Below are 17,830 nucleotides of genomic sequence, written 5' to 3'. Positions count from 1 at the left end.
AAGTGACTGTTGGACTGACACGAAGTAGGAAGACTGGAGGGTCCTGCGCCACCAAGGGAAGAGACCAGCAGCAGAGCAAAACAACGAATAAAAGGAGCGCTCCTTAAAACTCAAGTAGGGTCCGGCCTTCCTGGCTATCCAGCCCACTGTAACTCTGTACAGCGAATTCGACCAGAGGAGGGGTCCTGGCTTGCATTTTGGGCAAAATGGTTGGTCCCACCAGCTCAAGGGAAGAAGTTTCCTGGAGGATCTTCTCTGTCGTCGGATTCGGAAGATTCGGACCTGCAGCAGGGCTTCACCGGGCAGTTCAGTCATTGTAGGGGTCCTCTTCTTCCAGTTCCTCGTTGGTTTTTTTGTTCCAGTGGCGACTGCCTTTCCAGACCCAGAGACCTGCTTTTTATGCAGTTTTCCCCCCATTCATACATCCTGCCTGTCAATCACACAGCAGGGTGGCTGGCCTGGCAAGGCCAGTCCCCTTCGCCAATCAAACAAGAGTGCGACTTGGGTTTCCAAGGCAACCCATGGCAGGGGTCCGAAGATCCCGCCCTCACATCCTGCGTACAGAGACTATCAGGCACGTTAAGGAGGGCTTCTGTGCAGAAGTCCGCGAAAAGACAGCGAACAAAGGAATCATCCCCGGTTTGGCGTACAGAGAAAAACACGAGAAAGACTTAAACAAAAAGAAATGGCGAATAAACCCAGCCGGAGTCAAAATAAAATGTATTTGGTCAAGCGGGTTTACGTTCGAGGCTAATACAATAGCCTAAAACAATACCACATTTATATAATATAATCACGGTAGAAAAGTTAGGGTAGATACCACTGCCACCAGCCAAGTATTAAAGTTAAGGGAGCGAAACAAGGCTCCAAGAAGCACAGATAAAAAGGGATAAGAATGAACCCTTTCCATTACTCCATGTAAGATGGGGTGTACTGGGGCTGCAATTTAAAGTGACTCTATAAAGTTAATGGCAACTTTACCTGTTTCTGGGTGACAGTAGTCAGCCCCATAAAAATTGAGTCAGTGGGAGGTCTCAAAGACAACCCTGTGTCACTGCACTGAAGGTGCTGTGTAACACACACAAGAAGTGGTGCTCTGGAATAGGTGAGGCTCCAGTGCCCAAGATCACATAAAAAGTGAAAACACACACAGGAAAACACATCTAAGAGTGGGGAAAAGGCGCACACTCTTACCAGGTGAAAAAAATAAACCCTAGAAATCCAGCAAAGCTGCTAAGGGACTCAGTAGGTAAGGGAAATTAGCCATTCTGGAGAATTCTCCCTAACAGTCTTTTTGTTCAGAAAAGACTTTGGAGCAGCCCTTTCGACCGTGAGGCGTTCCAGTAGGCCTGTGCATACCAAAGTCTTCACGTTTCAAGTTACGCCTGAAGTGTTTACATTTGCAGCACAGGTGGCCACTGCGATGCCGAGTCCAGTCAGGGAGCAGCTCCGCCAAAAGCGGATCCGCCCAGACCAGTCAGTGCACGAGCGATAAGAAGCCACCACCACAACGAGAAGAACGGGTCTCTGGGCCCTTAAACGACTCCCCTCGTCACTGGGGTATGCCCCACCCACTGACGCATCTGCTAGCTACAATGGATAGCCAGTGATGCGTGTACGTGGTGCTCTGTGGAGACTATGCGTATACACTGTGCAGGTGTGGCACCGACTCTTGGTTTCAGGTCTCTACATTCTGGCGCAAGGTGGTGAATGCTCGTGAGCAAACGGCCTTAAAAAAAAAAAGTGCGGGACTCCTTATCGTATGTAATGGGAATGACGCGACCATGAAGTGACATTTATCATGCAATTGCTTTGCAAGAACCGAAGACAGTCTACAGCACGAACCAGCGTTTGCCATGTATAATAGCACAGGAAAATAACAGAGGACAGGCTCTCGGAATGGATTCTGAAAATTACAAAAGGTGTGCCCATCAGTACCAAAATATATATCCCAACGTCCCGTAGGAGACATTTTATCTACAGGTGCTGCACCGGTTCTTCCGGGTCTAGCGGCGAAATATGCGAGCATAACACCTGGAACAGCAGCTTTAGCCCCCACCTCCCTCGCCCCTCCCGCATCTTCTCTGTTGCACACACGCTCTACATTGTTAAAATGTCTACTTCCGGTCCCAAAAATACACAGGAGGCTGGCGTCCTCCTTCTGGCAAAAGTGGGCGGGCGCGGGACACCGTCCAGCGTACCATAGACGAGTAAAATGCTGTTAACTCAAACTACTGCTGTTCTTCTAATCCTCGCGGTGTGGGCGATACTTCCATCCTTTACAATGTTTACATATTAATGTTCATCTCTCCGCACGGCCCCATGACGCGGAATCAGCTGTACAGGATGCTGGGCGCGAGTGTAGGTTTTATCCCTGGAGATGTGCGGCACATGAAAAAGGCACCCGTGTTCAAAGCTCCGTCCAAGGTCCGGGTGTTCGCCGTTTACTCCCTGCCCCCAACCCCCAGTCTTTTATCCACAGTGTTATCCTCGTTTTGCCGGTTGTGCATGGGTTGGACGTTGGAGGAGAGGGTGCTGATCTCTGCATCTATTACTTAAAAGGATGCCTGGCAGCGGACAGGAGCCACATGTTTGCGCCTTAATGGTGGCGCTGGCTCTTGCCAGGCATTCCTTTAAGCGATGCAGTGATCACTGCATCTCTTAGCTAAAAAGATGCCTGACGAGGGGCAGCAGCACCATTAAGGTTGAAAAGGTGAGGCTTCAGGAAGCTAAGGCTTTTTTCCTAAAGCCTGAAGCTCCCGTTCACGGGTGCTTCAGGTTTTAGAAAAAAAAGGACTTGGCTTCCAGCTGCCTCACCTTTTCATCTATAATGCTGGTACCGGCACATGGGCATCTCTTCATTAAACGGATGCCTCGCAGGTGCCAGTGCTACCCTTATAGAGAAAAGACATTTTTTTGGAAGCCTGAAGCTCTCACATATGAGCAAGAGCTTCAGGCTTTAGAAAAAAAGTATTGTCCTCTAGCGGCTGGGGCTGCCAGGGGACATTAGGTGGCCTCAGCAGGGCCCCACATCAGACCCATATTTCTGAGTCTGCCGAAGCTCTGCCCTAGGTAGCCCCAGCCCACTTGAAGTCCAGGTTGTGGTGATTCCAAGTTTGCATGAGCTAATATTTTTCACTGGGGAATAGTGAGGATAATGGACCTGCAGTGAGGATAATGGATCTGTGGATGGTACGATTCTGTGGCAATGATGACCGAATCGTGCCCTTGCAGGTTCAGGAATACCTGCTGTTTGGATGGGACGTGACTGGTATATTTCAAAGGGGTACTTATTAAAAGCTGCCCTGGGGTGAGTGATTTTGCAAGTTTGTTGCTATACAAATGACTAATAAAATGAATATGTGATAAGCACTTACCGTCGCCGAAGAGGAAGACCATGCCAATGACCATACAGAGGGGGTGCACGTTAAACTGGAGGTCGCCTTCCCAGGCAAAGCCGCCCCGGTAGTGACCCATCCACACTCCAGTGATGGCGATCACCGCCAGGCCCAGCACCTGGGAGATTGCCACGAAGCATGGCATCCAGCCAGTGTCCCGTGGCCGGCCCAAGGCCTTCTCCATCCTCAGATATGACGAGGAGCCCTCCGTGGTGAAAGGGTGGGGAGGATTCAAGCTGGAAAGAGAAGACACAAGTGTTTCACACTGACTCTGCCTCCTGCATTTGCTGAAACCAGTGGCATGTCTAGAAATCAATATTAGAGGGGGGCAAACAAGATGGCACAAATAGAACAAGGGCACAGGGTGGTGGACCATCAAATAAGTGTCAGCGGGCCACACTGGTTTAAGTAAACATATATTTTACCAAGCTGATAAAATAAGTGACATTATGTAAGTTCAGAGGAGGTTTAAGACAATACAAGTTTTGAATCAAGTTTGTACACCCTAAAAAGTTAATGTTCAACAGCTGCAAAAAAGCCCCCTGCATTAAGAACATCCTAATGATGTAGTTTTACAAGTGTTTTTCTGCGTGTTTTTCATTGAGCCCATTTTACCATCATTTTTTGCTCTAGCTTCAAAACACTGAAAAATGACATAAAAGAAATTAATTGTCCGCAATCACCTACCACTCTTCCCCTTCACCAGAAACCTCCAAGGTCCAACCCACAGCACCCCGACTGGCCCACCAGCCAAACCTACATATTGCAACCCCAACATGGCAGTTCAATTGCCTTCCTTAAGGTGCACACAGAGCCCTCGTTGCCGTATTCCCCCCCCCTCCCAATCCCCCTGGAACGGGGTGTCAATGCCACAGTAGTATCTAGCATCAGATATTAGCCTGTCAGTGTTCTTTCCAAGAGTCTTCTGAGAGGTAATGGGTTAATTATAGCAGTAAATGACCAGTGGCGTAATAAAAATGCCTTCATTTAGGGTGCCTTCCGCCACTTGATTTATATCTCTACCATGTACTGAAGTCCTTTAAAAAAAAAAAAAGCAATAACAAAGCCAACAGTTTTGACTTTAGGAACGATGTATGCATTTGCCAGGTAGCGCTGTGATAGGCCAAGGTATTCACCCCATTGTCAGCTGTTGTGATCTTATGAGGTAGCACCGTTATTAGTAGTGCCTAGCAAATGCAGAAAAGCCCACATTGTTGCGTTTGCCAATGCTTGTTTCTGTTGGCGACTGGCGCCGGTGTACTTGCAATACTCCTGCTTGGTCCTTCTCTACCTAGACGAACTTTAAAGGTTTTTAGCGTCTTTTCTTGTGTGCATTTTGACTGTTATAACACATGTGTAGTTGTTTGTCAGCAGGGGTGGGTGTTTTGACCACCACATCACTGCATGTCCTGGAGTCCCCTTTTCTTCCTCTCCCCTTTCAGTCCTGGAAATAGCCTAACAATGTTGAGCAATGTCTATCGGGACTAACCCACTGCTGTTTTTTTACACAGCGTATAATAACATGCAGGAAGAATGCCCTTGAGTTGTGTGTCATGGAAGGGCTCATATGTTTCTGGCAGCAAGTCGCTGAGTTTTTACTTTTAGACTATACTTTTTTTGAGTTAAAGTGGAGGCTTTACTGCACAAAAATCAGTGGATTTAGCGTGTAGTAATTCCACCACCAGTACATCTGCCAAAATTATCATTTGGCAGCGTAGGAGAAAATGGCGGTAACCAAATTACCACCACTTTTTTCCCTGCACTGCCAAACTTATAATGAGGCCCAAAGGAAGGGGCACAAACATTGCAGGGTATTTGTTGGGGTAGTCAGACAAAAAACTAAACATAGTTTAGAGAAAACTGATGGATATAAGTTTAAAAAGATGCTTCACTTTGGAAATGGTCTTTTAGTTGTTTGTATGAAATTGTCAGCTGCACATTTAGAAAACAATAGCGTGCCAAGCATGTGGCAAGCCTGCTTTTCATATAGATGGCCCCAACCCCAATGGTATTTGTGGTCCATCTAGTCCCGTGGTGTCTGCTTCAGGACAGAAGAAAGGACAGGCTCAGCAAACTAAAAACTCGATTAACTGCTGGTCGTAGGAGCACCTTTAAGACAAGTGCTCTTGCAGGAGTCGGAGGACAGGGCACCAATTGGGAGGGGAAAGCAGCAGTAACGGGGGCAATTTCCTTCTTTGCCACCCTCCGGGGACGCCTACCGTTGTTTATCTTGCAGGCCGGAAAAGGGGCATAGGTGCACATTTGTTAAACGTATACACATAAGCCACCTCCAAGCATAACTGTCCTGCTTTCCGCTGACTTTCTGTGCTCCCCTCTCCATCCACTAGTTCGAATCACGGCCTGCTCCTCTCCCCGCTGGCTCTTTGGGCCTCATTACACGGTAGGCGGTAAGGGTTAACGGTCACCGGTAATGGTACCGGTGACCGTTAACCCATTACCGCCTTACTACGAGGTCCCTTAGCGGGTTGGTACTTTAACGCCTGCTTTTAGCAGGCGTTAAAAACCAACCCGCTAAGGGACCTTGGTGCTAATTACGGCACCGCAAATTTGCGGTACCGTAATTAGCACCTTCCCCATTCCCATTATGCCCTATGGGGCAAAAATGGGGAAGGGCAATGGTGGAAGGGGGAATTACCGCCCCGCCAACCTTGGAATAGGGCGGTAATTCCCCTTTCCACCAAGGCGGTGCCGGTATTTTACCGGCCTACCATGTAATGAGGCCCTTTATCTTTCCCATCTCAACCGGCACGTTCTCCGATTTTCTGTACGGCCCCTGCTACCCCCTTTTTTTCTCTGCCCCTCGCTTCCTTGCCCTTCTCCTTCATTTCCGGGTTGCACTCCTTCTGCGACACCGCTTTGGGCTAAACTGCGCAAACCACACCCAGATTCGTCTGGAGTAGAAAAGGTCGCTTTAATGTGACAGACCTACGCTTACAAACATCGCTAACCTGGCCCCTCTGCCTTATAGAATAACCAAAAATAGTTAACATAGCAATTAATTAAAACCTTTACACAAATTCACCCCATCCTCTATTCCCCCCTCAAATCTTCCTTCCCCCATCAAACCCCCCCTGATATTCTTAACCCTTGACCTTTCCCCTCTCTGAGCCAACGCCTGTTCTTCGTCATTACCTACTCACCTTTTCTGTACTCCCGTGCTAGCCTGTCTGTCCGAACAGCACTAACCACCCTTCTTAACAGCATACCAACCCCTAAGCTTCACGCAACCATTCCTTTAACTGGCCGTACACCCCAGGACCCAGAAAACCCTGCCGAGAGGTGGTATTTCTGCCCCACTCCACCTTTTCCACCTCCATTCTCAGATCCAAGATATAGTACTTGTTCCTCAGCATAGACTGGTGAACTCCATTCTCCCTGAACACATTTACTGTGTTGTACTTTATATATGAATGGCACACTACCTCCACTCCCCATACCTTGCAGAACTTCCCCACTCTCTATTTATCTTCCTCCTAGCCCTCTCCACTAGTCCCTCCTTGGAAGCCCCCCTCAATACCCAATCAATACCTTCATCCCAGGAGACAACCTCAGATCCGCTGCCCAAGCCTTGGTCTTCTCCCACCTTTATGATGCTGCTCTGGGGCTTCTGCAGCTTCTCATGGAAGTCCTTTCTCTGTCTCTGAGTCATACTCGTTATGACTCCCTGGGTTTCTTCATCCCAGTAACTAACAGGTACTTGTTCTTTAAAACTCCCCGGGTTTCCTTCATCTCAGTAGCAGGCAGGTGCTTGTCATCTGCTAAAATATCTAAACAGCAGATGAATGAGGATTCTTCTGGTTTTCTGCTAACACGCTTGTTCTTGGTGGGCTTCTGAGTGAGATGGAAATGGAGTTACTCATTGGAACAGGAGTCCTTGTTCCCGTGTAGGAGTCTCCAACGGTGAGATCCCGCTTACCTCTACCCCTAGGGAGGGCATCGCCTAGCGGGCTCACCTCCCAAGGAAAGTCTCCCCCCTGGGGAGAAATGACTGAATCCACTGATTCATCACATGATCCTCAGTCTCCGATAGCCCAACCGAAAACCCACCCGGAACCCCTCACCTAAAAGCTGGGCTGTTTCCCTGTCTGGGTCAAACTCCAGCCACCTCAGCAAATGTCCCAACATAACTGGCGTATGGGCCTTCCCCAAAATCGCTCTGCCCATCCCCTGTTCCTGCCGCCCAATCACCTGCTTCAAAACACTGTGGGACTAGGAGCTGCCCCACACACCTGCTGCACTTGTGCTTGAACTTGCAGACTGCCCAAAAAAAGACTTCCTTGTCAAACCCCCAGCATGCTGTTGACAGCTGACCTCTCCCCATTGCCCCCACCTCCTCCAGGGCGGACCAGTTAGGAAAATGACCAGAAGAGGAGCAGCAAACCTCTTGAGGCAATGACAATGGCCCTGAGCTTCTTGTTTGAGGTACATACCAAGGATGCGCAATGTTACATTTTGATTCAATTCGAAAAGCGTATGTCCTGCAATACAAACCTGACACAGTTCCGCACGGACGATTGTTCGGTGGTGGTCGGCCGGAGTCTGGAATACGTATGTAAGTTTCTATACAGGCACAGTCCCAAATCCATTTTTTTATTACAAGGACTGCACAAGGGGAAACTCTCCACTATTGCTTACCCAAGGACTGTAGCAGCATGGAGGGTCTAATGCTACGCACACTTTCTAATGGGGGTATCAAGGCTCGACAGCTAAGAGCTAGGCCACTTTATAAAGTGTTGTGCCGACAAATCAAAGGCGCACCGTAATGCCTTCGATGATTACTCGCTCTTTGGTGGGGAGCTGTCAATGTGGTGGGTTATTAGTAAACTTCAATATGGGGTTCGGGTCATGTAACCAATCGTGAAACCAAGGCTACCACACAATGGTTGACATTTTAGGAAACATACTATTCAGCTAATGTATACACCACACAACTAGCCCCTACCAAGGTCCCTTAGGGAAACTGCACCGAGTACATTATTCCCAGCCCGGTTGCAAGTTGGGGATTTTGTGAGAGGGCATCTGCGTCTTATTTCTTTTGGGTTATATCTCAGTTTACTTGCGGTTGGAATTGGGCCCCTGGGATTCATCCTGCACTAAATGGAACTGCTTGTGCCCCATAGGATATACTTGATCATTTCCCGCTGCCCTTTTCACATCGAAAATCCACTGCTCCAGATCTACACAGAGTATCCGGTAATATTATCCCCATATATATGGTCGCCATACATAATGTCGCCGGGAAAAGGTTGTGGCGATATTTTATATGGTGTCAGAGGGAGCCGGGGTTGCAAGGGTGTTCCCCCGCATGTTCAATGCGATAATGTCCTTGCAAAAAACAGCAATTTTTTGGCGACTTTTTGGCCAGGTGACATTTTTGCAGGGACATTATCAGATGGAACCCTACGAATATCTGCGTTGCCATAGATTTTCTATACCGAGGTCAAGGGGCGCCTGCCCAGGAAGTTCACATTGGGCAATAACCTAGATGGCCACAGTGCCAGCAAGAGTAGAGGTCACAAGGGCAGTAGGTTGAAATGTGTACTCTGCCAGTTTGGGACAGGGCCTGGGGGTGTGGGTGATGTTTGTGTTAATGCATATTGGGGAAGGTAGGAAGTGGAGAATGGAGGGACATGGTTGTCCTTCTCTTTACTGAGTGTAACTGATTAGTAACTCATGGGACTATGCAACGTCCCTTCAGAAAGACTACTGGGGTGCTCTTGAGTCATTAGTGTTGGAGTAGGGTGTTCCACCCATAGGTTTCAATACTGCCTGTAATTTTCAACGAGTTTCGAAAAACTAAGGTGTGGGCTCTCGACATGCACTGACAGCAAATTGTGGTTGAAGGACAATTTCCAAGTACATTTCTCTGCAACTCCATACTTTGCCTTGGCCAGTAGATGTGGTAATTAGTCCAGCCTGCACCGTATATTGACCTTACAGTTAGCAGAATAGTTTGGCTTGTCTTTACATATGGGTGACAGAATTGCATAGGTTATGGGTGGAACTCTACTTGTGCCTGTGGGTAGTTTAGGGGTTCGGCCAAATGCTTTTCTCCCTGATTTGCGAATGACATAGGGAGTTAGCTCTAGTCTGGCTGTGGTAGGCTGGGGCACTTCCAGAAAAATATCACTGCGATAGACAGCTGGGGGAATTTGGGGCAAAATACACCATTACGGCAAGTATTCAGTTGAACGGGGAGAGAAGAAGGATGGGGTGAATACAGGAGGGAGGGAAAAACTGTGTAGGACATGCCACGGCATACCGCTGTTGGCTGTGGGAATTTGGTTTTGCGGGTGAATACGCCACTACGTATGTGGTCACCTGGGGTGTGGGGGGATACTCCAATTGATCGGATGGTGCGATTTCAAGTGGCGGGGTTAGAGGAGGTTTACATGTAGTGAGCTTGGGGTGAAACGAGAATAATGGTGGGGGGCTGGCGGGGTGGTTCATCATTCCACCGGTACAGTGAGTTCCTCTGTAGAGTTACACCACTTCAGTATGTAGCCATCTGGGGGTGTGTAGGCGTAGTAGAAGGGGTATTAGTTAAAAAAAAAAGTACAGACGCACAACATACCTTTGTATCCTGCAGTAGGATGTCAGGATATGCTACTGAATTATGTAGTGGACAAGAGGGGAATGGGAGTTCCTTCGGCACAGAGATACGCCACTAAAGTAAGTTGCCAGCTGAGGGTTGTTGGATATAAATGTTGAAGAAAAGAAGTATCGGTGCAGCGGCCATCTTTTTCCAGCCAGTGATGTCACATCACAGGGGGAGGGAGGATGGTCAGGGAGAGTAATGGATGGTTTTAGTGTAGCTGGCCTGGGTAGGACTTCCGGGATGGGTTAGCCGTTTTCCGGAATGTGGGCGGAGAGGCCACAGTTCAATGTAATTCAGGAGGGTGCAACAGCCTCCTAGCTTGGGTATGTCGGCAAACTCTGTACTGGCATTATCCATCGTAGAGTCGTAATTGAGTTGCAGGGTACATCCGTTCTAAGAGAAGCTGCCGGGAGCCACAAGGGTCAGTGCATGCAGCCTCCAGCTTATAGCATGGCACTCGGGGTGCCTGACCTTGCATAGGCCTTGGGGCAAAAAGTAAAGAGATGGAAAAATGTAGAGAGGGGCATGCAGCCGACGAAAGAAAAGGAAGGAAGCAAGAAAGGTGAAGGGAACGAGGCCTCACTGAGAAGTGAATAAGAAAAGACAAGTGCTGAGCATAAGGCCCCACCACTAAGGAAGAGAACATAAACGTTGGTATATGTTTGCCAAGAGACCATTGACCAGAATCCAAAAAATGCATGAACATCAATCAAAGAAAGATTTTAGAAAGGGACTTGGGGGGATGGGGCGGGGGGGGTAATTGTAATTTTATATTTGTGAAGCGCTTATACACAAGTGAAGTACTTCAAAGTGCTTTAAGAAGGGAAGGGAACAAGGTAATACAGTTGTCATTCTTAGGCCTTGAAGATTATAAATGATCCAACAACAATAACTAGCATACTAGGCCAGAGGCATATCTACTAGTGAAGTGCTTGACAAAGGGTGAGGGGACGGAAAGAAACATACAGATCAATAAACTACAATACTGGTCTGGCGAACATTTCAGATTGATTGGTGGTTGGTCATGCAATGCGCCTGTGCAGGAGTATTTCAAGCATGACCAAGCTAGGGAGGGGAGACAGAGGGAGTACTGGACAGACAGACTTGCTAGGCCTAGAAGATTCAAGGTTGTGTAAGTGCGCAGTACAGGAAGTGCGAGGGAAGGGGGAGGGGGGACAAGTGCGCCCAGTCCAGCATGGGCCAGGGTTAAGTGCAGAGTGCCCCTATCATGGAGCATATTGCAGCAGTGCCAGGCAGAGTGCAGAGGCCCGCAGGCAAGTGCAGGACTGGCAGGGGAGCCTGGGACATGAGAGGTTCTGGAGGTGCACCAGGCGACCAGTCAGCTGACTGAGCAGGTTGGGGAAGAGAAGGAGGGAGGGAAGTGAGCGAAGAGAAGGAGGTTAGCAGGGAAGAGTTAGAAAGAGAAGAGAAAGGTCTTTAGGAGTTTCCGGAACTTGAGGAGGTCCAGCTCAAAACAGAGAGAGGTAGGTAAGCTTTTCCAGAGGGAGGCTCTACCCCCAAATCTCTTTTTGGAAAAGCGGCTCACCCGCAGAGAGTTGGAGGAGGCCGAGCGGAGGGCTCTAGAAGAAGAGTCTTTGGAAAGAGAGAGTTGTAGATAGTAAGGGCCCCGGCCCCAGAAAGTTGTGGACTATGCAGAGGGTCTTGAACTTGATCCTTGCAGCCATGGGGGGCCCGTGGAGAGATTTCAGTGAGAGAGAGATGCAGTCTTTCTTTATAGTTCTTTGGTCAAAGGCTTTCGAATGTACAGGGATTTTGCTTGACCTCCTTTATAACCACTTTGACCTATCTTGGCGGCTCTCCTACGGCCTTCTGGTATCTGTAGTTTCACTCAGATGAGGACTGACCAGGGTTTCTTGGAGCAGCATCCACGTGTTCCCGGTCCCTTTTTGCAGCTGGTCTCCCTTTCACAATGTTACAGTTCTTTTAAACTTCTCTCACTTTGCGACTTCATTCACCACAGCCCGGTTCTTATCGGCTCTCTCCTCGACTCACCGGCTGTGATGAAACGCATGCCGCTTTCTTTACTGGCGTCAACGCCCGTACCGCAGAAGCAGGAGTCTCCCTCACTCTGGCTTATCGGTGTCGATACGCTCCATGTACCGTTGACATCTGTTGCAGAACACTTGGGTTATTGTCCTCGGTCTTACGTTTCTTAAAGCGGAGGGTTTTCAGGGTTTTGATGAAAAGGGCAAGGTCGTATCTCTCCTCGTCAGCCTCTCGATATTTGCTGCCTTGCTCTTCCTCTTGAACTGCCGGGTCTCGATAGCTGTCTCATCGTGCAGTTTGCCTTGTTCATACTGTGCTCTCTTGCTCCACCTTTTATCCATGTGGGGGAAGGGAAAGAAGGGCTGTTGATTCTCGTCAATTGCCTGACTTCTCCTGACCTTTGTATTGGGACATGTCAGGTAAACGGCTCTGGTGTTAGTCGGTTGTGCAAACGTGTTCGTGTTAGGAAAGGGGGGGCAGTTTTCGAATGTCCTATGTGGTAGGATGGGGAAAAGGTATTGAAGGAAGGGTGATACCACGTCTCACCCGTCGGTATCCCAATTCCCATTCCCACTCACCAAGGCCTCCTCATCCAGGTGATCCTCCCTCATGGGTCCATCCCCAGGAACTGGATCCAACAGCGATGGCTGTGTCCTGGCCACCTGGATGGCAGATCCCCGGGGACTAGCTAGGGAGACACCTTCAGGTTTCTCACAAGCGTCCAATTCAAATTGAGGAAGTAGATGCAATTATTAAGTCCCTGAAATCTAGAGCTCCGGGCCCTTATGGATTTTCAACCAAATTTGATAAAATCTTTAGAGCCCAGCTGGCGGCCCACGCTAACAGCACTCCTCAAACTCCTTTAGGGAGGTGGGCTCTTTGAGCCCCTCCATGCAGGCCTCCAATACTATTCTGCTGCTGAAACCCAATTAAGACCCCAAAGAATGCGCCTCCTATAGGCCACCTTCCTTTTAAGCATTGACACAAACATCTATTCTAAGGTTTTGGCTAATTGCATAGCCCCAATTCTCCTGGGACTTATCGACTCACACCAAACAGGATTTGTTCTTTGGAGGAAAACAGGGGATAAGATCAGGCGGGTCCTAAATCTCATTTAAACAGTAACCACTGATCACCAGAAATTTGCAGTCTTGGCATTGGATGCTACTAAAGCATTTGATAAGGTGCACTGGGCATTCATGGAAGTAACTCTGGAGGCGTGCGCTTAGGCCCTCTCTTCCAGAAAATGATCATGGCCAACTATGTCTCGCCCAATACCTCACTAAGGGTGAACCAGGAACTCTCATCTCCTATTCCTCTTACTTGTGGCACTCACCCATTGTTATTTGCCCTGATCACGGAGTCGCTGGTCTAGCGTATTCAAAATAATCCCTCCGTCGAAGGGGTACATATTAAAAAGTCGCAGCAAAAGGTGATCTCCTTATGCCGTTGATGTCTTGCTTACATTAACCAACATTCAGATCTCCCTTCCTCATGCCCTTCAGGAGTTGAAATCGTTTTAGGCAAGTAGCTGGTTTCAAGATAAACTATAGTAAATCAGTGGCACTGGGGGTGTGTCGGTGACGACGAGGAAGTCTGCTCCTTGCAATCCTCCAGTCCTTTCAGAAGTCGATTGAATATTTAGGGGTCCATATCACTGCTTCCCCATTAGATCTGTTTAGAGCCAACTTCCTGCCTCTTTTTATAAGGTTGGAGGCGGACCTGGAGAGAAGGGCGACACAGGAAATGTAGTTGCTGGGACGAATTAAGGCTGTCAAGATGAACCTGCTCCCGCTGTTTGTCTATGTGTGTGTACGTCCCAACCAGTAGACATTCTGCAGAAATGACTTGATCACCTTCAACGTAAGGTGCTAGGGTTTGTTTGGAGGGGCAGGAAGGCTAGAATTCCCAGAGGGGTGATGTTGGGGATTGGGGAGGGGGTTGGTCGGCTGGGGGGGCTGGGGTTTTCGGACCTTCAGAAGTAGTATGCAGCAGCACAGATCTCACACCTCTCAGCTTGGACGTCTTCCGACCCCCTTCTGAAATGGGCAACCATAGAACAGGCTAGACTCCCACTCCCTCTCTGGTTCCTGACGTTTGTTCCTCGTCTGGGGAAGAAACAGTGGCACAACCTACTTACCTACTTACCTCTTCCAGAGTGACACTTAAGACCTGGGAATGGGTATTGCGGAAGAATAAGGTCTCTAGAGGCATGGGCTCCAACTCCCTGATTTTCTATAATCAGGCATTCTCTTCAGGTATGCATTTGGGGGCCTTTATGAGGTGGAGGCGGGGGAAGCCTGCTGACGTTATCGTAGCTCTTTGAGGGGGGCCAACCATTACTTTTGACAAGTGTAAAACAGCCTTTCAGCTATCAGAAGCGGACAGATTCTCTTATGGGCAATTATGCCATTGGATAACTTAGCCTTTGGTGAGACAGGGGGCCACTCGGCACATGAGTGTGATTGAGCTTATTGTTCAAGAGGGTGTCCAGGCTAGAAGAGTCTCTAGGATATATAAACTCCTTCAAAAGGATATGCTGGTAGACCGGCCCTAGTAGATGCGTTAGTGGGAGGGGGTCCTGGGTCACCCTCTAGAGGACTAATTCTGGCTAGATATATGGGCTAACAACTACTCTTCCTCCAGGTGTGTACCCGATAATGAATATACCCTGAAATGGATGTTTCGCTAGTATTATACCCCATCCTAGTTATTCCATTTCCAAGGAACACAGGGGCCTTTGTGTTGCTGGAAATGTGGAGCACAAGGTTCATATCTTCATATGTGGTGGGATTGCCCGCTCATTAATGCTTTTTGGAAAGTAGTTGTCTCGATAATAGAAGCTGTTACCCATAATAGACTCCCAATGAATCCTGAGGTTGTTCTCTTGGGTACACCAGTAGCAGATGTTTATCCGAAAGCTGGAAGGGGTGCTAAACTGATTTCACAGATTTTGTTGGTGGCTCGGATTACTCTAGCTCAGTGCTGGAAAGCCCCTGAAGGCCCACCATTACGCCTTTGGTGGGTCAAAGTTTGTTATATTCTGGTGGGGGAGAAAATCACAGCAGCCAAGGAAGGTCGCTTACATCACATGGATATTTGGATGACCTGGAGTTCCCGACATTGACGTATAAACCTAATTTGGCGAAACTTTTGGGGGCAGGCAGGAGAGGGGACAGCGAAAGGGAGAAGGGACCATGGGGTGTCATTTATCGTTGAGTAATGCTGCATGCCTTATCTGAAACTATGCTTTATCTTTGACAAATTAAAGTTTTATTTCTGTATTATGAATCCATGTGCACAACTAACTGTGTACAACCAACTCCTTCCTAAAGTTTAAGAAACAACTAATAACCTGGTTGTTTAACAAATACTAACAGCGTAAGCGCTACACAGCTTGCCGTCTCACTCTATTTACTGCCAAACCCACATGTGCCTCGCTCCTATGCCGAGGAACCTACCCGCCCTCGTCATATTACTGCTACTGCTTAAGATTCTCAAGTCTGATGTAAATTTGTTAAGACTCCTAAGATGTTTGTAACTACCTAAGACACACAAGATACCAGTTTGCAACTGTTTAAGATGACCAAGATGTCTGTAACCTACGCCCTGATACCTAAGGGTTTGGGCGTGTAATCAAATGCAATAAATAAAGAAAATAAAGATAGTTGGTAAAAAATAAATAAAAACACATAGATGCCTTCTATACGTATAAAAAGTCGCAACACAGTCAGACCTCACTTTAATTCAAATTTTCATATCTATAGGAGGCATGTAGGACATGTGCATTTCTTATGACTACACCGAACAATCATACACTACTTATTCTCCAAGCATTTACAGACCACACATACGGTTATGTTACACATTGTTAATACCACACACGTTTATACCACACACAGTTACGCCATACAGTTTTATAGCACACACTATTATGTAATGCACTCATACATTACGCACTCTTATGCCATGCAATCACACACTACACACTGATACTCCATGCACCAAACACCCGACGCTCATACGCTAGACCCTCATATGACAAACTCACATACTAAACACTTGTATGCCATACACACACACGCACGCCATTCACACATATCCCATATGCAATTCTGAGGCCTACACGCATGTGGCGGATTATAAAAATGAAAATAAATAAAATTCAGTCATGCGCCATAAAGCCATATGACATCATTGCAGGGCAAACAATCATACGACATACGCTAATATGCTATACACTTATACAAAATACACTTGATTTTAAAAAAGCTTTGTTGTTGTGAGTTTATGAATTTAACCAATAAAAGAAATATTTTTTACAAATGATTACTCTAAAAATTAAAGTCTACCAACAGTAGAAATAATGAAAAACGCTTACTCTATACTGCCAATACAAATTCAACCATCAAAATTGAAGTATAAACACTCCACCATACCACTTCAAATCCTACCTTAACACTCACTTCAAATATTAGGCAGGTTACATAAATACCATTGTTGAATTGAGTGTTAAGGTTGGATTTGTAGTGGTATGGAATTAGTGTTTACACTTCGATTTGGTTGAATCTGAATTTGTATTGGCAGTATAGAGTAAGCGTTTGTCATTATTTCTACTGTTGAAGTGGAGCTTGTAGTGGTATAGTATTAATACACTAGCGTTGTTATTTTCACTATTTGCAGACCTTTTGTTAGAGTAACCATTTTTATAAAGTGTTTTTTTTCTATTATATATCTTTCAAACTCCCAAAATGAAAAATAATATTTGCAATAAAGCACATCCTGGAGAGAGAATATTTATATTTTGGTCTTCTTCCATCACATTGGTGCATATGTTTTACTTTTGATAGGTTTCTTCTATGCTACCAGACACGTCGAGTACAATTACACCACTTTCTCTTTTGCTTATCATCAGACCTTTTAAATCCTCATCAGAAATCTTGTGTAATTGTGTGGTAAAACCAGAGACAACATTTTCACGCTAATGTGGCCATATTTCTTATTCCTAAATCTTCAGATATGGTGCAGTGTGGACTCTGGAAGAGTTAACCCTACTACATTTTTGCATCCACTTTCGTATTTTACTTCACACTATAAGGGCCTTTTGTTTGATGAACTATATGAAATGCATCAAAACCTTACCAGTAATTTTCATTACTCCAAGCCCCAGTCTCCCTAGTCGAAGTCCTTACTCTTTGGGGAGTTCAGACTCACCCTTCTAGAGTAAGGACTCTAGGCCTCATCACGAGCTGGGCGGTAGCCCTTAAATGCGGCAGTAACGGTGTTACCATTGCATTTACTGCTCTGCCCAGTATATGTCTGGCGTGTTTACCCCCAGCTAAGAGCTGGGGGTAAACACGCTGGAAAAATGCCCATTTCCAGCAGTACTACCGCGCAGTAATTGCGCCGACAATTCCCCACTGGAGCCCAATGGGGAATGGGGAGTAACATTCGGCATTGCAATGCTTGTGTGAAATGCAAGCTAAAACAACATGGCGTCAGTGCGCAGCCATTTTGGGCACTCATTTCCCCCATCAACGTAATAAAAGCCTGCGTCTCCGCAGTCCTGGTAAAATAAATGAGCATTTCAGTAGCAAAAGTAGAGCAAGGTCACATAACTCATAAATATTGTTGCTGAGTGGACTTACTGTGGAGAATAGTTATTGTATTGTCCACTAAAGGACGAATACAGGGATGGATTTGGAGCGTCCTGCAGGTGCATAATAAGGGGTTCTGGGGATGAATGCAACGAGAGGGGCGCTGGGTTTTTCCACTCTCTGCCCCTTCCACTTGTGATCTGCTCTTC

General features: G+C 47.1%; 1 protein-coding gene across 1 annotated transcript in view; it reads right to left on the bottom strand.

Annotated features, from left to right (window-relative positions):
- Positions 1-17,830, bottom strand: part of CYB561 (cytochrome b561) — a 216,908-nt gene that overhangs the window by 161,498 nt on the left and 37,580 nt on the right. Inside the window, exon 2 of the mRNA XM_069634131.1 lies at positions 3,378-3,634. Coding sequence (XP_069490232.1) covers positions 3,378-3,634 — 257 coding nt within the window. The remainder of the gene's footprint in view (positions 1-3,377; positions 3,635-17,830) is intronic.

This window comes from Ambystoma mexicanum, chromosome 13 (genome assembly GCF_040938575.1).
Source record: "Ambystoma mexicanum isolate Mex_15411 chromosome 13, UKY_AmexF1_1, whole genome shotgun sequence".
Taxonomy (NCBI): domain Eukaryota; kingdom Metazoa; phylum Chordata; class Amphibia; order Caudata; family Ambystomatidae; genus Ambystoma; species Ambystoma mexicanum.
The sequence above is the reverse complement of the archived record's forward strand: the minus strand, read 5'-3'. Positions and strand labels throughout refer to the sequence as shown.